The sequence below is a fragment of the Bombina bombina genome, chromosome 1 (assembly GCF_027579735.1).
Source record: "Bombina bombina isolate aBomBom1 chromosome 1, aBomBom1.pri, whole genome shotgun sequence".
Classification (NCBI taxonomy): Eukaryota; Metazoa; Chordata; class Amphibia; order Anura; family Bombinatoridae; genus Bombina; species Bombina bombina.
In genome coordinates, this window is record NC_069499.1 from 493584799 (window position 1) to 493607314 (window position 22516).

Consider the following 22516-nt stretch of genomic DNA (forward strand, 5'->3'; position numbering starts at 1 on the left):
CCTTTATAGCACAGACGTGTTCTCAGCCTGGCCCAACACTTTTTATGAAAAACAAACTGGTGCCGACCTTGTCAAATCACATATTTTACCTTTTCTAAATAAGTTACTGCTATTTTGAAAGGGTTTCTTTGCCATATAAATCTTTGGGACAGTCTAAAAACACATGGATTGTACAAAGGGGCTCACGCCCCATATATAACCACACAGAAATCAGTGGCCCAAAGGATTTTAACCATTTTAAAATATATAAAGTGGCAAGGCTGGCACCAGTTTATTTGCCATAAATAGAGGGTGGCAACCTTAAGCGTTGGGCCAGGCTGAGAACATGTCTCTCCTATGATGGGGCTCACGTTCTGTATATATCCACACAGAAATGAGTGGCCCAAAGTATTTTTACCCTTTCAAAATACCAGAAAAGGTAAAATGTATGAGATGACAACGTTGGCACAAGTTTGTTTACTACAAAAAGCTTTGGGCCAGGCTGAAAACATGTTTATCCTATGAAGGGGCTCACTCCTTGTAAATGAAGGGGCTCACTCCTTGTATATATCCACACAATAATGAGGGTCCAAAGGATTTTAACCCTTTAAAATATCTGATTCCTTTTTAGAAAAAGGTAAAATATATGAGGTGGCAAGTTTGTCACCAGTTTGTTTGAATCAAAAAGCGTTGGGCCAGGGTGAGAACATGTTTATTCTATGGAGAGGTTCAAGGCCTGTATATATCCACAAAGAAGTGAGTGGTCCAAAGCACCAGTTTGTTTGCTACAAAAAGCGTTGGGCCAGGCTGAGAACATATTTATCCTATGAAGGGGCTCACTCCCGGGATATATCCACACAGTAAAGAGTGGCCCAAAGGATTTGAAGCCATTTGAAATACCAGTTATTTATGTAGAAAAGGTCAAATATACGAAGTGGCAAGGTTGGCAATAGTTTTTTTTTGCCATAGAAACCATTGGGCCAGGTTGAAAACATGTTTATCCTATGTAGTGCATTACGGTATGTATGTATCCACGCAGAAATTAATGGCCCAAATGATTTTAACCCTTTTAAAATACCAGATACTTATTCAGAAAAGGTAAAATATATGAAGTGCTGTCAATAAGATAGGTATAGAACTGCCTTTTTCATCAAATTATGGTTCCATCTATAACGTATACACTCATATTCCTAAGGGGAGTGCGGGGGTGCCCTAGTGGTTGGTATACAGTGTAATCACAAAGAAAAAGAAAACCACTATTTGGCACACACTTAAACACATAGGTAGATCCGCAGAAAGGGAGCCAAAAAAGTAAAGCAACTTTTACTGTCAAATATTAAAATATTGGAGCATCTGGATTAAACACACTACAATTGTCTATTTCAAAATAAGACAATAATCGTTGAGGCTTTAAATTTGCAAAATTAAGCAAATTAAGCAGATTCCAACACTGTCAGAGACCCATTGTAAGATGTCCCCCGAGATAGAAAAAGATCCCTAATAAACTACTGACTATGATTTGGTGCTACCCACAAAGTTGGGTGAAGGGTGGGGCTTATCAGACTATCTCTTGGTAGGCAGCTGCTTACAATTATTGTGAAAAAGGTACGGCTTGCAGTGACTAAGAAATGACCAGAATTACCTGCATATTAATCACAGAGAGTGCACAAATAAAGTATAACCATGTCCAGATTACTCACAGTGTCTCCAAAGCGCGTTCACAAGGATCCAATGAACTGTGCATGCGCATAGCGTCGACTACTCTCAGCAATGCATATGTGGTGATTGTGACGGATACCCCGGCTACTCCGACTGTGTAGCTCTGCCAATGGGGTCCTGCTTCCTCATTGCTGACTGCAGCTATGTAGCTGGCAAGTGACCACAGCCTGTAGCCACCCCTGATGCCCGACAGCACCAGTACTCAGGGTCCCACCCTGTGGCAGACTCCGGCTACCCAGACTAGGTAGCTCTTCCAGAGGGTCCTTTCTCTACTTGGAACAGGCTGCTATGTAGCCCAGGAAACTGATTTTAGCCCACCCAAATAACTAGACATACTAGCATTCAGGGTGAATCAGGAACTGATTTTATTGAAAACACACACTCCTTTTATACACACATCTCATCTTGATAAGACAAAGGACAATCCCACAATTTTCCCACCATTCCCGCCCCTCCAGACGGACCGGCACCTCCATAGCGGCCACAATCCCAGGACACAGAGTGGCGGTTTTGGGGTGATCCCGGTGGAGCTGCCCTCGGTCCCCAGATGCCACAGTCCAAAAATCAGCATGATTCGTTACTGGGGACCGGAGTTACAGTCCGTTAAAGTTATGGGGTTAGGGGTGTCCAAAACCCCTGGTTCCCAAAGGAGCTCCCCTCTGATAATTCCCCCAGCTCTTGTCCTCCCTAGGGGCTACCAATCCCCAAAAGAGGGGAGCTGGAGTGACCAGGGGTAAAGTTAGCAGGTGTCCTGCTGTCCTGTGGCCGACCGTGAGTTCCAGGAGCCCGGCCAGCCTAGGAGGGTTTTCCCGGTCATAGACCAGCTCTTCTTTTAACAAAAACAAGCAAAAAGCTCCCAGAGATTGTGGTTGCTCTGAGGAGCCCAAAACCACTAATAAATACAGGGGTGAGGTTGTAGGTGGTAGGGGTTTAACCCTTGCAGCCCGGTATCCATGACATCTCCCCCCTCCAGTTCGGCAGACCCGGCTAGACCCTTAACGGGTTGGCCTAGGGCTGTTCGACGGTGGCCCTCCACTTCTCGGTTGCTGGGAGAGGTTATCCCATCTCTCCTGAGCTTGGGGCATCCTGGGGGGTTCCTGCTGGCGTTTATACCCTGCGCCCTGGGCATAGGGATAGTCACATAATGCAATGTCCGAAACAAGTTTGCTAAGGCCGGCTCCCAAACAATTGCTGTCCCACAAGTTCCAGTGTCCTTAAGTTCCATGGCCGCACCGCCTCTCTCTGTGACACTCTGTTTAGTACCGGCTGACCCACCCACAAACAAAGCCAGTGCTGGTTTCCCGGCTGTATCCCCACCCCAGACTGTGGGTTGAGGTTGCTCCTTGGTGGGGCAGGCAAGACTTGGGTGCCCAAACTGGTGGCACCAAATTCAGGGGGGGTATTCAACAAAGTCATTGCCGGTTTTCCGGCTGTAGGTGGAAGTTGCTCCTTGGTGGGGCAGGCAAAACTCGGGTGCCCAAACTTGTGGCACCAACTGCATGAGCGGGTACCTCCCTGTGAGAAATACTCCGGAACGAGAAAAGGGTAGAGACTCTGCCAAGCTACTGAGGGGAGAGACCATCTGTCTCTTCTCCCGAGAAGAAGATCTATCGCTGGGGAGGGAGGTCTGCAACCTCCGCTCCATGGGAAACTGCTCTGCTGCTGGGGAGGGAGACCGACTGTCTCCTCCCCCGGGAAGGGGTTCTGCTGCTGGGGAGAGTAATCGACATCCGTCTCTCCCTGCAAGGGCTTCTGTGTAAGGGGAGGGAGGACGACTACCTCCACTCCCAGGGAATGGCTCTACCGCTGGGGAGAGAGACCGATTGTCTCCTCTCCCTGTACCTGGCTCTGCCGCTAGGGAGAGAGACCGACTGTCTCCTCTCACAGGGGATGGCTCTGCCGCTGGGGGGGAGAGACCGACTGTTTCCTCTCCTGGCTCTGCCGCTGTGGAGAGAGAACGACTGTCTCCTCTCCCAGGAAAGGGTTCTGTGTAAGGGGTGGGAGGACAACTACCTCCCTGGGGTGGCTCTGCCGCTGTGGAGAGAGACTGGTTGTCTCCTCTCCTTGTACTTGGCTCTGCCGCTGGGGAGAGAGAGTGACTGTCTTCTCTCCCGGGAACGGGTTCTGCTGCTGGAGATAGTTATCGGTATCCGTTTCTCCCTGTAAGGGGTTCTGTGTAAGGGGAGGTAGGACGACTACCTCCGCTCACAGGGGATGGCTCTGCCGTTGGGGAGAGAGAACGACTGTCTCCTCTCCCGGCTCTGCCACTGGGGAGAGAGACCGACTGTCTCCTCTCCCAGGAAGGGGTTCTGTGTAAGGGGAGGGAGGACGACTACCTCCGCTCCCAGGAGATGGCTCTACAGCTGGGGAGAGAGACCGACTGTCTCCTCTCCCAGCTCCTGGCTCTGCCGCTGGGGAGAGAGAACAACTGTCTCCTCTCCCGGGAAGGGGTTCTGCTGCTGGGGAGAGTTATCAGCATCCGTTTCTCCCTTCTAGGGGTTTTGTGTAAGGGGAGGAAGGACGACTACCTCCTCTCCCTGGTTTACCAGAGCTGCTGCAGGGGCTGGGCAGAGGCCTGGTGGCTCTCTGCCCTGTTGCCATCGCTTCTGCTAGGGTGGCCCCCTGGTCCAAGACCATAAGCTCGAAGCCAGACTGCTGATCAAGATCCAGCAGCCCTGGTTTCCTTTTTCTTGGTTGCCCCTCCTCCATGGTCGAGTTCCATGAATCCCAGAGGGCTGCACCCCAGATCTGTATACCCTTGGCACGCTGCTCAACGAGATCTAGCAGCCTCTTGTATTCTTTGACCAGTGCCTCTTCCTGGTCAATTATAAAATCCAGATCGTCTAGCAGACAGGTTTCCTCCAACAGATCCAGCAGTTCCTCTTGGAGCCCAGAGATATCCTCCAGACCCTGGTCCATCTCGCTCCCAAACTGTGGGTCCTCTGTCCTTTTTGCAAACAGTAATCCAGGGCCGCCAAAGCTCTCTGTGGGGGAGTTATCCTCCAGCCATGGCTGCACTAGCATAGCGAGCCACTGGAGGGCCCGATAGCCATCCTCCACCCACATCTCTTGCTGGACCAGTCTGTGTAGGACAGATAGCTATTCCTTCCTTTGCTGTTTTCCCAGGAAAGGCACTCATTTGGTCCGCCAAACCCAGAACCTTGTGTCATTCGTGGGGAGGACCTTCCCATTGTCCCACTCCTGTTGAAGAGTTTCCCACCAGAGGTCCCGGCGGATCAGATCACTCTGTTCCAGCACGTTCTGTTGGTAAATAGGACCATCCAGCTGTGCCAGCGCCTCTTGTACTCTCCTTAGAAATTCGACTTCCATAGTTACCAGGCCCTTCTCCTCTGTCAGCAGGAATTATGTGGAAGAAGCAGATCCACCGCTGCCAGCCTATGTGACAGATACCCCGGCTACCCTGCCTGGGTAGCTCTGCCAAAGGGGTCCTGCTTCCTCCCTGCTGACTGCAGCTATATAGCTGGCAAGTGACCACAGCCTGTAGCCACCCCTGATGCCCGACAGCACCAGTACTCAGGGTCCCACCCTGTGGCAGACTCCGTCTACCCAGACTAGGTAGCTCTGCCAGAGTGTCTTTCCTCTGCCTGGAACAGGCTGCTATGTAGCCCAGGAAAGTGATTTTAGCAGGAGCCCACCCAAATAACTAGACATACTAGCATTCAGGTGAAACAGGAACTGATTTTATTATCATTTAGGGGAACAAGTTTAATTAGATAATGGAATAGAGCGAACTTTACCTTCACTTTAATGTTCACTCACAGCGGTTACCTTATAAATGACAAGCAGCATAAACCACTGTGAGTGAACATTAAGAGCAAGAAAGCTGCAAAATGTTTAGTTTTCAGAATGATTGCCTATAGGTTGTTTGTTAAATTAAAGTTGATTTAAAAAAAAAAAAAAGCAAAGAAAAAAACCTTTGTGTGGAGGTCACATGTTTCCTGTCTAGAGTGGAGCTCCAGTCTGCAGCCAGATCCTTCTCCAATAACAAGGAGTTGTGCACAATTTACTATCTATACTACTGAAAATGACACAAATAACTTTGTGATGGTTTTCTTCCATTTTTAGGTATTTCTGCAAGCAAAAAAATATGTTTTTCTTATACCTATTTAAGAGTATAATTTTATTTGGGTAACTTAAAGTAAAGAATATTAAATAGATATTAAAATGAAGAGTGCAAAATGTCTTAAAAAATAAATAAATAAATAGCTAACTCAAATTCCAGGCCCATGCACCAACATTTTGACTGTAACTGCTATTCCCTACTCTCAGAGACTGTAGGATTTAACCATATGTATATTATATTTCAGGATACTTTTTGGCTGTAATTAGGAATCTATTATTAAAAGCTATCAGGAGGAAAGAGTTTTTTTCTCGCTCAGGATAAACACAAACAAGCCCACGCTAAGGTTTCAATTCCAATCAAGGGGTCGATCCGATAAAAATCGTCGCCCGCAAAAGCCGGCGACGCCAATAATTGCGCGGATTTGGTATCCTATATACGGCGTAAGCTAGAAGTTACGCGCGTATATTTCTGCCGTCGCCCGCAGTTTTTTGGGCCATAGGCAGGTATACCAAACCCGCGCAGTTTGGTATCCAATATGCAGCGTAAGGACTTACGTGGCGAAAATGGAGAAAACTTACTCCATTTTCACCTCGCCACAAAAAGCAGCCGTAAGAAGCCTTACGCTGACTATTGGAGCCCCGTAACTCCCTAAACTAACTAGAAAATAAACCTAACACCTAACGCATGCGCAATGTCTATCTCCCTGTCAACCGCGATCTGCTAAAATAAACCTAACACCTAACGCATGCGCAATGTCTATCTCCCTGTCAACCGCGATCCCCCCCCCCCCCCGAAATCCCTAATAAAGTTATTACCCCCTAAACCGCCGCTCCCGGACCCCGCCGCCATCTACATAAACTAACCCCCTACTGTGAGCCTCTAAAACCGCCGCCATCTACCTTATCTATCCCCTAATCTGACCCCTTACACCGCCGCCACCTATATAAAAATTATTAACCCCTAATCTAATCCCCCTATACCGCCGCCAGCTATATTAATATTATTAACCCCTAATGTAAGCCCCTTACACCGCCGCCATCTCTATTAAAATGATTAACCCCTAATTTAATCTACCTACCCCGCCGCCAGCTATATTATCTATATTAACCCTAAGTATATTATAGTTAATATAGTTATTACATTATATATATTAACTATATTAACCCTAATTATATTAGGGTTAATATAGTTACTATAGTATTTATATTAACTATATTAACTCTATCTAACACTAACACCCCTAACTATATTTATATTAAATTAATCTAATTAATTTATAAACTAAAATATTCCTATTTAAATCTAAATACTTACCTATAAAATAAACCCTAAGATAGCTACAATATAATTAATAATTACATTGTAGCTATGTTAGGGTTAATATTTATTTTACAGGTAAATAGTTAATTATTTTAACTAGGTATAATAGATATTAAATAGTTATTAACTATTTAATATCTACCTAGTTAAAATAATTACCCAATTACCTGTAAAATAAATCCTAACCTAAGTTATAAATACACCTACACTATCAATAAATTAAATAAACTACAAACATCTATCTAAAAATACAATTAAATTAACTAAACTAAATTACAAAAAAAAACAAACACTAAATTACAAAAAATAAAAAAAAGATTACAAGATTTTTAAGCTAATTACACCTATTCTAAGCCCCCTAATAAAATAATAAACCCCCAAAATAAAAAAAATTCCCTGCCCTATTCTAAATTAAACAAATTTCAAAGCTCTTTACCTTACCAGCCCTTAAAAGGGCCTTTTGTGGGGCATGCCCCAAAGAATTCAGCTCTTTTGCATTCAACAAATACAATCCCCCCCCCCCATTACAACCCACCACCCACATACCCCTATTCTAAACCCACCCAAACCCCCCTTAAAAAAGCCTAAAACTACCCCCCTGAAGATCTCCCTACCTTGTCTTCACCACACCGGGCCGAACTCCTGATCCGATCCGGGCGATGTCGTCCTCCAAGCGGCAAAGAAGAATTCTTCCTCCGGCGATGTCATCCTCCAAGCGGCAAAGAAGAATTCTTCCTCCGGCGACGTCTTCCTCCAAGCGGCAGCAAAGTCTTCATTCTTCCGGCGGCATCTTCAATCTTCTTTCTTCGCTCCGCCGCCGCGGAGCATCCATCCCGGCCGACTGCTAAACTTGGAATGAGGTACCTTTAAATGACGTCATCCAAGATGGCGTCCGCCGAATTCCGATTGGCTGATAGGATTCTATCAGCCAATCGGAATTAAGTTAAAAAAATCTGATTGGCTGATTGAATCAGCCAATCAGATTCAAGTTCAATCCGATTGGCTGATCCAATCAGCCAATCAGATTGAGCTCGCATTCTATTGGCTGATCGGAACAGCTGCCGCTTGGAGGAAGACGTCGCCGGAGGAAGAATTCTTCTTTGCCGCTTGGAGGATGACATCGCCCGGATCGGATCAGGAGTTCGGCCCGGTGTGGTGAAGACAAGGTAGGGAGATCTTCAGGGGGGTAGTGTTAGGCTTTTTTAAGGGGGGTTTGGGTGGGTTTAGAATAGGGGTATGTGGGTGGTGGGTTGTAATGGGGGGGGGGGGTATTGTATTTCTTGTATACAAAAGAGCTGAATTCTTTGGGGCATGCCCCACAAAAGGCCCTTTTAAGGGCTGGTAAGGTAAAGAGCTTTGAAATTTGTTGAATTTAGAATAGGGCAGGGAATTTTTTTTATTTTGGGGGTTTATTATTTTATTAGGGGGCTTAGAATAGGTGTAATTAGCTTAAATATCTTGTAATCTTTTTTTTATTTTTTGTAATTTAGTGGTTTTTTTTTTGTAATTTAGTTTAGTTAATTTAATTGTATTTTTAGATAGATGTTAGTAGTTTATTAAATTTATTGATAGTGTAGGTGTATTTGTAACTTAGGTTAGGATTTATTTTACAGGTAATTGGGTAATTATTTTAAATAGGTAGATATTAAATAGTTAATAACTATTTAATATCTATTATACCTAGTTAAAATAATTAACAATTTACCTGTAAAATAAATATTAACCCTAACATAGCTACAATGTAATTATTAATTATATTGTAGCTATCTTAGGGTTTATTTTATAGGTAAGTATTTAGATTTAAATATAAATTTAGTTAGGGTTAGATAGAGTTAATATAGTTAATATAAATACTATAGTAACTATATTAACTATATTAACCCTAATATAATTAGGGTTAATATAGTTAATATATATAATGTAATAACTATATTAACTATAATATACTTAGGGTTAATATAGATAATATAGCTGGCGGCGGGGTAGGTAGATTAAATTAGGGGTTAATCATTTTAATAGAGATGGCGGCGGTGTAAGGGGCTTACATTAGAGGTTAATCATTTTAATATAGATGGCGGCGGTGTTAGGAGCTCACTTTAGGGGGTTATAGATATAATATAGCTGGCGGCGGGGTACGGGAGCGGCGGTTTAGGGGTTAATAACTTTATTAGGTTGCGGCGGGGTACGGGAGCGGCGGTTTAGGGGTTAATAGCATTTTTATTGTTAGGCTAGTGAGGGGGGATAGCGGATAGAGGGTTAGACAGTGCGGGCTATGTTAGGGAGGCGTGTTAGACAGTGCGGGCTATGTTAGGGAGGCGTGTTAGACAGTGCGGGCTATGTTAGGGAGGCGTGTTAGACAGTGCGGGTGTTTTAAACTTTAGTCAGGTTTTATAGGCGCCGGCAGATTCTAACGTGGCGCAAGTCACTGGCGACGCCAGAAATTTGTACTTACGCAGATTTCTGGACATCGCTGGTTTGTGAGACTTACGGCACGTTAGCATCTGACGGCGACCTATATGGGATGGCTCGAGTTGCGAGCTGAAACTGCGGGCGACGCCGATTCCCTCGCTTGCGCCGCAAACTGCGATCGATATCGGATCGCGCCCCCAGTCAGCAATTTTCAGCTTTATCAATGACGACGCTTCAATCCATGCAAATCACTATTTTTTTAATTTGTTAGCCTGCCTGACTTATGTCATGGAGAAATCTGAAACATCTGGATTTCCTTCACTTAGATTAGGTAAACACACAAAAGCCTATGTATAATAAGCATTTTCCTAGATTAGCACAAAAGCCAAAAATAAGCAACAAAATAAGAAGGGAGAACTTCATTCAAAAACGGATTCATTATTGCTGATGATTGCCTTATGTGTGGCTGTTAGGAGTCTCCTAACAAGCTGAATTCATGACACATATGGAGTTAAAGGGACACTGAACCCAAATTTTTCTTTCATGATTCAGATAGAGCATGACATTTTAAGCAACTTTCTACTTTACTCCTATTATCAAATTTTCTTCATTCTCTTGGTATCTTTATTTGAAATGCAAGAATGTAAGTTTAGATGCCCGCCCATTTTTGGTGAACAACCTGGGTTGTTCTTGCTGATTGGTGGATAAATTCATCCACTAATAAAAAAGTGCTGCCCAGAGATCTGAACCAAAAAAAGAAGCTTAGAAGCCTTTTTTTTTAAATAAAGATAGCAAGAGAACGAAGAAAAATTGATAATAGGAGTAAATGAGAGAGTTGCTTAAAATTGCATGCTCTATCTGAATCGCGAAAGAAAAAATTTGGGTTCAGTGTTCCTTTAACCATTTCCTATCATTTTGTGCCAAAATATAATAAAAATATTATAAGATCAAGTTAACAGTTAATTGTCATCACAAAAACATTCAAATGTAAATATTAGATTTGTAAATATGTTTGTTAGTTTTAATGTGTAACTGGTTCACAGTTTTATCATATTGATGCTAATATGGAAATGAATGCATTTGTTAAACGGACATTAAACACTAAATAAATACTAGATATGATGCATTCAAAGAAAATATTAGCATGAGGATAACATGTAGATGTATTTTTTAAAGCTTCATTAGCTGTTTAAATATTGACAAAATGGGAGCTGCCATGTTGTAACTTAGGTTTTCTTCTTTGCTGTTGCCAATTATGGACAGTTATAAATAGGTCACTAGAGTGTGCAGCTAATGGCTGTGTAGAATATAACAGTGGTCTGCACTTTCATTTCTAACAGGAGCTGAAAATCTCATAATTTCAGAATGGAATTACAGGAAAAGAGGATAAAATAAATAATAAAAGTATATTGCAAAGTTAGATATATAAGATTTATCATATTATATTACCATCAAAAAGTGTTTAATGTCCCTTTAAAAAGTAAAAAAAAAATGTGGATATTGTTTTTCAAGAGATAAAAGGTTTTGAAAAATAATTAAAGAGAACAATAATGTGAAATGACTGGTAAGGGTCTTATTGCTAATTATCTGACAAATTAACGCAGTATGTAGTCTTTGAAAACAATTAGAAAAAAGTCGTTTCTTGATTATTTAAATGGATAAGACTTTAAAAACCGTTAGTTTCAAATGGAAAAAAAACTCTTTCATAGCAAGTTATCCACCTTTTGCAGGAACTCTTTGAGTGCCAGCAGTTGTCAGTACAACGTTAAAGGGCCATTAGAATCTCATAATTAACAAATGCATAATAATAAGACAATACAATAACATTTACTTTGAATTTATATCACTTTCAAAAACCTCCTAAAACAACCCTAGAAAGTCTAATTGGAAAGCCATTCATACAGAAAATATTTTGGAATCCAGTTTTTTTGTGCTGCAAATCTCTAAACTCCCTGGGCAAAGTACATTTTCTCAGAAGTACAGGGTAAGCTTATTTTAGTCGCCAGGAATATATTATGTTCAAAAAATTACATGATTTGTTCATTTTAAGACTAGCGACCCTGCACCTTTATGTGTTTAAAGGGGTTAAACACATAGCAGAAGTGCTGCTAGGAAGCTGCAGAACACTGCTGGCCCAGAGCAGAAACTGACACTGACCTTTTAAATGAAGGGTCACTTTCCCCCTAAAATGAACCTGCCCCACTGAAAAACAAGTAATTTCTAGTGATGAGGGCTATTATAAAGCCTCTCTCACTTTGATTTAATTACAATTTAAATGATGGGTCACTTGCAACTCTGAAATGAGTCTATCAACCTCCTGTGATGTCCCACAGTTCACATAAGCAGTTTCATAGCTATCAAGTGATCGTCACCTGTTAGCAGCAGCTAGCCTCATTTTGTTGTGTTGATGTTAGGGCTCATCTATATTATTCTGAACTAATAAAAAAATTACAGGAATCAAAATAAATGGGGAACTGGGTGAATGTAAAAAAGAAAAGGAAAAAAAAAAGATATTTTGGGAACATTTGTGGTACAACTAATTTATTTTTGGTGGTTTTTGTTTAATATTTGTGCTAATTTGTCAGAGTTTGGACAGCACAGGAGCAAAATGTAACAAATATTTGGATGGTTAAACATTTTACATCTACTCCTTTTCTTAGTAAATTACAAGATGGTGCATAGTGACATAATAATAATTCTATCGTCTGATTTTTAATTAACATGATAAATAGCAGCACCACAGTAATTATTTCCTAAAGTGTTCAAACACACGTTATGCTGCCACATTTAGCATCAGATTACTTTGCTAAAACACCAAAATGTAGGATTCTATACTAATATTATTAAACAATATACAGGTATAAATCCACAAATCTGGAATTCCAAAATCCAAACTTATTCTGAAATCTAATCTTTATAATTAATATTTTTTTTAAAAAGTAAAATGATTAAAAATTTCTACTTTTCCCGGCTAGTAAGTCACAATCTTCTCTGCCTTTAGTTTGTTTTTTTGTGATCTAAAATGCAAATAATGGTCTATATTTATTTAAATATTTATTGCCTTTCTGATTACAGTTCTGCACTATCTTTCTCAGGTACTATCTATACAATAGAAAAACAGGAAACCTGAGCACTCGATGGGGTAAAAAATGAAATCTTTAATGAAACAAAGTTAAAAGTCGCATTGGATATGCAAAGTACATAAAGGGGTCTAGGATAATGGCAATCCTGACCCCTATCGGCGCTTAATCATAGGATGATTCACTCACAATCTAGCTCTTACCTTTAAGGAGGGAACAGCCAATCAGGCACCAGATCCGGTTAACTGATCGACATCACCCCTCAAAGGAAAAGGTGGTATTGGGAGTTAAACAACATAAAAACATTAGTAATGATAAAAACAGATAGATCCAAAAAAATCCTAGAATAATTGTTCAACTGTATAGGACGGTCTGGAGAGAATATATATGAATAAGATTGTAGCAGCCTGTGAATGTGTATATATTAATCACAGATATTTGTGAACAATAAAATACAATAACTATGGGGCATAATACTAGCAAAATATTGCTTCTGATTGCAAAAAAGATTCTTAACACAAAAAATTCTTAACACAAAAAAAACTACTATACAAAACTACTTAAAATGATATAAAACTATCTTTAGGTTACATAAATGAGCTGTATTATGACATGTAAATATTACCTAAATAACATAAGATATTGTTGTTTACATTTGGTCCCATCCCCTCTCGAAACTGTCCCCTTTTACAGATGCAAATAAAATCCAAACTATTTCAAAATCCAAACCTTTTCCAGTCCCAAGCAGTTTGGCTATAGGGTTTTCTACCTGTATGTATAGAATCCTACATTTTGCTGATTTAGCAAGGTAAACTGATACTAAATGTTACACCATAAAATGTGTTTAAAAACTGTAGGAAATAATTACTCTTGTGCCACTATTTATTAGGTACAATTTAAAAAATATTTTTTTTATGTATTTCATACGGCGGTTCTTTCCCATGTTTTGGTATTTATGCAAGCTACAGTTATTTTATAAAAAATCCTTGGTCTACTGAAAGAAAAGGCATGGTTTATGAGTGCCAAACATCTAAAAAAAACAGCTCTAGCATAGGAATGCAATATGGCTTAGCATTGAAGCGGTTAAAACACTGCAAGTAAGAAAACCATGTGTAAATAAAAAGGGATGTGGAACACTGCAGAAGGAAAGACTCCATATTTGGCCTTCAAGTGAGAGTGAAAAATTATGATCACTTACCTCAGATACTGGTAGAGTTGAATATGAAATTGCTGGTCTTTGAAGAAATATAATTTGTTTTGTAGTCAAATTTCCTTCACTATATATAATAAAAGAAAAATGGTGATATTATAGGTGATATTATTTGGTTTAAAATAATTTTATTATAATTTGATTAGATTAACACAATTAATGCAGGTCCGTGTAAAAATTATTTTTTTTTACTAAAACATGGTATTCTAAATTTAATTAATTTTAATCTTCACATTAATAACAATTCATACAGAATATTGACTTGATGGATACAAGGTTTTACGTAACCTATTATTTATATACCATATAAAAGCACCTGACTGAGGCACGGATCTCAGTCACAATTATGACTTTATCCCCATCCCATTGTTATGTTTCAATAAAAGCAGACAGTCTGGCAAACTATTAAATAATATACAATCATTTAAGATGTTATTACAAAAAGAGTGTAACTGGAGTTTTAATTTGCCATCTTTAAAACCAAAGTAGTGACTGAAGAAATTAATCTAGGTAAGTATAAAAAGTTAATTAAAAACAGACAGCGCTACAAATTAGTAACTGATAATGTATTTATTCAGGTTTAATAATACAATAAAACATATACAATGACTATTGTATGTGGGCTATTAAATATACAAAGCAAAATGATTATTAGTTTCACAACACAATCTAAAATAAGAATAATTGCTCTGTCTAAAGACTTTGGGTCTAAAGTTCAAAGGATTCTCAGATCTGCAAGAAATGCTCATGTCAGTATCGTCAGTCTCACTAAGTACCCGCCAAGTGAAATGTTATAAAAAAAAAGTGGGCTGACTTTTGCTGTTTGGACAAGTGGTGATTTGCCTTCCATAGAAAACAATAGGGATCAATGTCTGTTCAACAATTTTCCAACATCGCCAGTGAATGTGGAACTCACAGTGTGAAGGGGAATGTTTTCAAAACGCGTTTATGCAGTATAGAATGTGCGTTCACTGAATATAAAAATGTTTTCTGTTTTGTAAAAGTTCAATTAATAGATATGTAAATTAAGTTTCATTCTGCAGGCAGTGGATTTCTGTCAATTGCTAATCTCGATATTGAAAAGGTCATGAGACAGTTATGTGTGAAAAGGTGCACCTAAGATGGTAATATTCTTTACAACATTAGATACTCCCAGTGATGTTTCCCCATTAAAATACAGGTAACTCCATTGGAACTCCTATATAATCGCTATGTACGCGATAACCATTGTTAATAAAGAACACATACAAACCTTAATATTATACCTATAGGAGCTGGGGGTGTAGGTATATTGTGCATATGTATGTAGGGTGTTATATGTCTGTATCTTACTATACAATACTATATTATGTATTTAAAGTAAGATCTTATTTTAATAAATGTGTTTTTAACTTTGGGCGTGTTCTTTTATTTTTAGGAAGAAGATTTTATGTATAGGATATTAGTAGCCCATAGAAGAAGAATGAAAGAACACACTAAAAGTTAAAAACATTTTATTTAAATAATAAACTTACTTTAAATACATAATTTAGTAGTTTACAGTATAAAACATATAACAAACGATATACACATGTACATTATACACACCATCCCCCAGCTTATATAGGTTTATTATTCATATACTAGTTTCACTATTGTATTGTAACAAAGAGGTTAAGTTTCAGTTCTGATACATAAATTGTATTGTCATTCAATACAATCTAAAGGTATCATTTATGCCTTTAACATTCCGCCTATGTCAGAGGACCACAACCTCCAACAGTGAAGTTCAAGAAAACGCCTCTTGGTGAGACTAGACTGCCTTCTAACACTGATTTCATCCCTTTATAACCTTTTAACCGGTAATCCTGATCCCGATATGGATCCCTTTATAACACAGCGCTATTGTGACAATGCTAACAACATCGGGCACAGACATAATCTCTCCAAAACCCTTTAGACTGGCAAGATTAAACAGGAGTGTGAAGAGATTACTTCTAAGTATCTAGAGTGGGCATATGTATTAGTTATAGATGTTTTGTGAAATTAACACTATTTATGTTTTGTATATTTGTTATCCCATGTACAATATTTTATCTCTTTTTTTATTTTTTTATTGTGATTTTTTTAACATAAATAAATACACTATTGGATACTTATTTGTAGCTCTGTCTGTTTTTGAATTACATACATTTTGTTACTACATATGCAAACAATAGTGTATAATCAAATCACGGTTTTGTTAGAGTAAATGAACGATGTTGGGGACATTGCATATGTGTATATGCTGCTTGCATTCTTTGTAAAATCATATTGGGTCTAATAGGATTAAAAAATGTAATATTAAACCCTGCCATCCATAGCAATAATAAATTTGAGAAGTATAAGAATTTTATACAGTATAAAGATTATTACATAATGCTGTCTTTAAATATATGTGACATAAGGAGAGTTATTATTTTACCCAGAGGCATCACAAGGAACTTTAAATTGCAAGGTGAAACCTGGTGTAGCAACATGAGCTTGATGAAGCCCTTTATGCAGATCTTTGTATACAGCTTTATGAGGGGTGTTTTTGTATTAACATACTTAGCTCAATTCCTCATATATCTGTTGACTATTTATGTTAAAATAGTTTTATTAAAATAACATCACATAATATAATAATGAACATACACATTCCGGTATGTGTTCCTTGCGCTGCTGTTTCATTTGCAGAGGTGCGCGTGCGAGGTTGGGTGGGTGCGCGTGCGAAGCTCTATTCTCTGCTGTGCGCTGGCTGCTTAAGCGCGTGCAAAGCTCTATTCTCTACTGTGCGCTGGCTGCTTAAACTACGGCGTGTGCAAGGTCAATCTAAGGCCAAGTGTGTTTGTCTCTACTGCGCATGACGGCTTCAGACAAACACACTTGGCCTTTTATAATATAGGATGGTGTGAAAAAGTTATGGAGATTAGGCGCTTAAACTGCAAAAGGAATAAAGGTGTGTATGGAAGTTGTTAGCTAAATATATAGAAAAAACTAGACCTTTGACAGGATAGGTGGAAAATTCTTCTTCAATTTATTTTCAAAATAAAAACATGATAATACCAAGATAAAATAAATCACAATCCCTAAGTGTTGCAACACTATATCGATCAATTCATAAAATTTCTAAAATTCAGATATACATTTGTTTCATACACCAATAAAAAGGTTTATCTGCTCTTTAGTTTTCTATACTTTGTTCAAAGATAGAATGTATTCTTTTACTTCAACACAATTAATAATATTTGTCACTATTCGATATTTTATATCTATATTTCATCAACTTTAAAATTACAAATATGTAGCAAAAACTAACAAATAGGTAAAACAATTTAAATGCAAGACTGATTATAAATGATGTCCCCACAATGGCTGTTTACTTATATTGGTTGTAATTTTGCGTATCTAAAAAGTTAATCAAGGGGGGCGGAGTTAACCGCCAAAGTTGTGTTTTGAGAGAGCTCCTGGCTAATTCCATAGACTACTTTAAAAATTCTAATTTCTGGTTGCCAGAACACTGAAATACCCTAGCCTTGGGTCCAGCTCACACAGCAGATCTAATAATTCTGTGGATTGGAACATTTAATTACCCCTGCACGGAGCTGACAAGTACCGGGCCTGCTGATCTGGGACCGCATCTGACGGTGACCGACCGGTAAACCTCCTCGCGGGGGGTGCTAGCCTGTTGCCCCCCAGAGGGTCGGAGATCCATTCCGGTAGCCTAAAGAACTGATCCTCGGGGACTCCTAGCCCACAAACACACCCCAGAAGAAGTATATACAGCAAGCAGTGGGACGGCTGACCTTTGGGGAATCAGTGTATACAGCAGAGGGATACGGGCACCTGGATACTCACAGCCTGCAAGAGATATAGGTGCCGAGAGCCTGGCGGAGCAGTGGTACTTGAGGGGGACCAACAGCCGAGCCTATCTCCACCGGCTCAGTATTGGCATGAACATCCGCCATCTTAGCCGCCATACCCCAGACTGTATTTCTGCAGGGCCAAAGGAGTACATGAGAGGTGGACACGGAAGGACAATCCCAACACACCCGCTTCTCAGTTGCTCACAGGTAAAGCGCTACTCCAGCTCACACGCCCCTATTGCCCTCCTACATGTAACTAGACTCCCTGGTCTCACGCACATCTGGGCGCATCCCTTATACAGTAAGGGCCTTAACAACTGTTAATCTACCTCCCGACTAGGCCATACTGCAATAAAGACTCTCAGAGACTCTGTGGGGGAGAGAGGGGATTGAAAGAGACAGGCCTCTGCATCTCACACCGCAAAGCCTGTTGAATGGGAGAGAGGAGGGGGCAATCTATAAATCTCAGAGGGCACAGTTAACGAAACGGATAAGTAGCTGGGCAGTTTTGGGCTGTAAATTCTGGACTCCTCAAACCCAATATCAGAAGAGGGCCCCCTGGGTGCAAGTTGAGGGGTTTTGGTGGATTCCTGGTGCAGGGAAACTGGGTGAGGGTACGAGGAGAACCTAGAGGAGACTAACACAGCAGCATCACAGACCTCACTCAGAGCCTTGCCAGCTGACTAATAACACTGCAATAGAGATCAGAGGCGACCCCTGCTTGCCTCCCAGACACTGATCTTCCACATACCCCCTCTGGATATAATAATAGCACAGAGTTAAGGACAGGGGGATTACTGGGACGGAGGATTAACTGCAGCCAAGTTTCTCACAATTCTTGCAGGCCTGGTGTCGCGGGCAGTACCCCTTGTTCTACTGACATAGGATCTACCAATAAGAATATTTTGGGGGAGCCTCTTGCTTAATAAAGTTTTTTCCTGCTTCCAACCCAAGCTCCTAATGCCCCACACACCTAACTGAAAGTGAATTAAAGAGTATATCTCCCTCACATAAGGTTTGAGCAGCTAAGGAAGAGAGATCTGAATAAGAACTACATCTGGTTCCTCCTCCGCATAGCAGGGATATAGAGTCTAGCGAACCAAACATACAGTTGGGATCGGCGGTAAGGCTAAATATTGCCCAAACCCCACAGAAGAGAATATATTCAATACCTTCTCCCCTTCCTTTTCCTGCCAACCCCTAGGGGTGACAGGTCATATCCCCTATACCATTTCCCGTGATCGTCCTGTGAGGACAACTGCCCTGGGGAGAAGGGTATCTGTAGAGAGCTAGGCCTTTTTGCAGCAGAAGGAGGGATACCGGGAGTAATATTGTTTAAAGACTTTGCTCACTTGACACCTCAGTCTCGCAAATAAAAGCAACTGTAAAGCAACATTTAATTCACACCTCCGACCTATAAGTACTGACATGTAGTCTGCATGACAGGGCTTCAGGGAGGAGTCCGTCTAGCAAAATAAAACACGGCAAAGGTTAAACCCGCCGGGTCTATGGGATAATAGTATCCACTTGCCTTCCGAAATACTACATCAACGCCACATGTAAAGGTCCAAAAGACTAACATACTAAGATCTCTCACAGGTGGGGCTTAACCATACAATACAAAGGTACAATACACGCCCTTTCACAACAAAATGTCTTCTAGGAGAGTAATGAAGGGAGATGAGTCAATCACTAAACCTCCCACGGTGTCCTCCTTCTTTAAGTCCTCCCAACCTACCAAATCCAATAAAGACATGGAGGCGGAAGAGGATTCGGACCTTGACTCCATCCCACAAATAGAGAATAATACCCCACTAACTAAGGCTGACCTGCAGACTTTGGTCTCCAAGAAAGACATTGCTGACAACTTTGAGAAGCTTTGGGAGAAAATTGATTCCATTCATTCATCGGTTACCAATAGCTTAGCAGAGATTAAATCTGATCTTACAGATATGGGGAACAGGATAGACACACTCGAGGACCAGAAGGATGCCATGGTGGAGAATGTGGATGAAATGTCACAAGTGGTCTCAACTCAACAACAACAATTTCTAGATTTTCAGGACAAATTAGACGACCTGGAGAACAGGAGCAGGAGGAACAATCTCAGGCTGAAGGGAGTTCCAGAGGAGATCACAGGTGGGGAGCTACCAGCTTACCTAACACAGCTTTTCACTCAGATCACAAGCTCACCCTCAGATTATATCTTCCATATAGAGAGGGCACATAGAGTGCTAAAAGCCAAACAAAAACAGAATTTATGCTTACCTGATAAATTACTTTCTCCAACGGTGTGTCCGGTCCACGGCGTCATCCTTACTTGTGGGATATTCTCTTCCCCAACAGGAAATGGCAAAGAGTCCCAGCAAAGCTGGTCACATGATCCCTCCTAGGCTCCGCCTACCCCAGTCATTCGACCGACGGACAGGAGGAAATATGCATAGGAGAAACCATATGATACCGTGGTGACTGTAGTTAGAAAAAATAATTCATCAGACCTGATTAAAAAAACCAGGGCGGGCCGTGGACCGGACACACCGTTGGAGAAAGTAATTTATCAGGTAAGCATAAATTCTGTTTTCTCCAACATAGGTGTGTCCGGTCCACGGCGTCATCCTTACTTGTGGGAACCAATACCAAAGCTTTAGGACACGGATGAAGGGAGGGAGCAAATCAGGTCACCTAAACGGAAGGCACCACAGTTTGCAAAACCTTTCTCCCAAAAATAGCCTCCGAAGAAGCAAAAGTATCAAATTTGTAAAATTTGGCAAAAGTGTGCAGTGAAGACCAAGTTGCTGCCTTACATATCTGATCAACAGAAGCCTCGTTCTTGAAGGCCCATGTGGAAGCCACAGCCCTAGTAGAGTGAGCTGTGATTCTTTCAGGAGGCTGCCGTCCGGCAGTCTCATAAGCCAATCGGATAATGCTTTTAAGCCAAAAGGAAAGAGAGGTAGAAGTCGCTTTTTGACCTCTCCTTTTACCAGAATAAACCACAAACAAGGAAGATGTTTGTCTGAAATCTTTAGTAGCCTCTAAATAGAATTTTAGAGCACGGACTACGTCCAAATTGTGTAACAAACGTTCCTTTTTTGAAACTGGATTCGGACACAAAGAAGGTACAACTATCTCCTGGTTAATATTTTTGTTGGAAACAACTTTCGGAAGAAAACCAGGCTTAGTACGCAAAACCACCTTATCTGCATGGAACACCAGATAGGGCGGAGAACACTGCAGAGCAGATAACTCTGAAACTCTTCTAGCAGAAGAAATTGCAACCAAAAACAAAACTTTCCAAGATAATAACTTAATATCTACGGAATGTAAGGGTTCAAACGGAACCCCTTGAAGAACTGAAAGAACTAAATTTAGACTCCAGGGAGGAGTCAAAGGTCTGTAAACAGGCTTGATCCTAACCAGAGCCTGAACAAATGCTTGAACATCTGGCACAGCTGCCAGTCTTTTGTGAAGTAAAACAGATAAAGCAGAGATCTGTCCCTTCAGAGAACTTGCAGATAATCCTTTCTCCAAACCTTCTTGTAGAAAGGAAAGAATCTTAGGAATTTTTATCTTGTTCCAAGGGAATCCTTTAGATTCACACCAATAGATATATTTTTTCCATATTTTATGGTAAATTTTTCTAGTTACAGGCTTTCTAGCCTGAATCAGAGTATCTATTACAGAATCTGAAAACCCATGCTTTGATAAAATTAAGCGTTCAATCTCCAAGCCGTCAGTTGGAGGGAAGCCAGATTCGGATGTTCGAATGGACCTTGAACAAGAAGGTCCTGTCTCAAAGGTAGCTTCCATGGTGGAGCCGATGACATATTCACCAGGTCTGCATACCAAGTCCTGCGTGGCCACGCAGGAGCTATCAAGATTACCGAAGCCCTCTCCTGATTGATCCTGGCTACCAGCCTGGGAATGAGAGGAAATGGTGGGAACACATAAGCTAGGTTGAAGGTCCAAGGCGCTACTAGTGCATCCACTAGAGTCGCCTTGGGATCCCTGGATCTGGACCCGTAGCAAGGAACCTTGAAGTTCTGACGAGACGCCATCAGATCCATGTCTGGAATGCCCCATAATTGAGTTATTTGGGCAAAGATTTCCGGATGGAGTTCCCACTCCCCCGGATGGAATGTCTGACGACTCAGAAAATCCGCTTCCCAATTTTCCACTCCTGGGATGTGGATTGCAGACAAGTGGCAGGAGTGATCCTCCGCCCAATGAATTATTTTGGTCACTTCTTCCATCGCCAGGGAACTCCTTGTTCCCCCCTGATGATTGATATATGCAACAGTCGTCATGTTGTCTGATTGAAACCTTATGAATTTGGCCTTTGCTAGTTGAGGCCAAGCTTTGAGAGCATTGAATATCGCTCTCAATTCCAGAATGTTTATCGGGAGAAGAGATTCTTCCCGAGACCATAGACCCTGAGCTTTCAGGGGTTCCCAGACCGCGCCCCAGCCCACCAGGCTGGCGTCGGTCGTGACAATGACCCACTCTGGTCTGCGGAAGCTCATTCCCTGTGACAGATTGTCCAGGGTCAGCCCCCAACGGAGTGAATCTCTGGTCTTTTGATCTACTTGAATCGTCAGAGACAAGTCTGTATAATCCCCATTCCACTGACTGAGCATGCACAGTTGTAATGGTCTTAGATGAATTCGTGCAAAAGGAACTATGTCCATTGCAGCAACCATCAATCCTATTACTTCCATGCACTGCGCTATGGAAGGACGAAGAACAGAATGAAGTACTTGACAAGAGCTTAGAATCTTTGATTTTCTGACCTCTGTCAGAAAAATCCTCATTTCTAAGGAATCTATTATCGTTCCCAAGAAGGGAACTCTTG

General features: G+C 41.0%; 1 protein-coding gene across 1 annotated transcript in view; it reads right to left on the reverse strand.

The window, feature by feature from the left end:
• Window positions 1-22516, reverse strand: part of RFTN2 (raftlin family member 2) — a 198903-nt gene that overhangs the window by 6518 nt on the left and 169869 nt on the right. The window contains exon 9 of the mRNA XM_053698565.1: window positions 13790-13868. Coding sequence (XP_053554540.1) covers window positions 13790-13868 — 79 coding nt within the window. The remainder of the gene's footprint in view (window positions 1-13789; window positions 13869-22516) is intronic.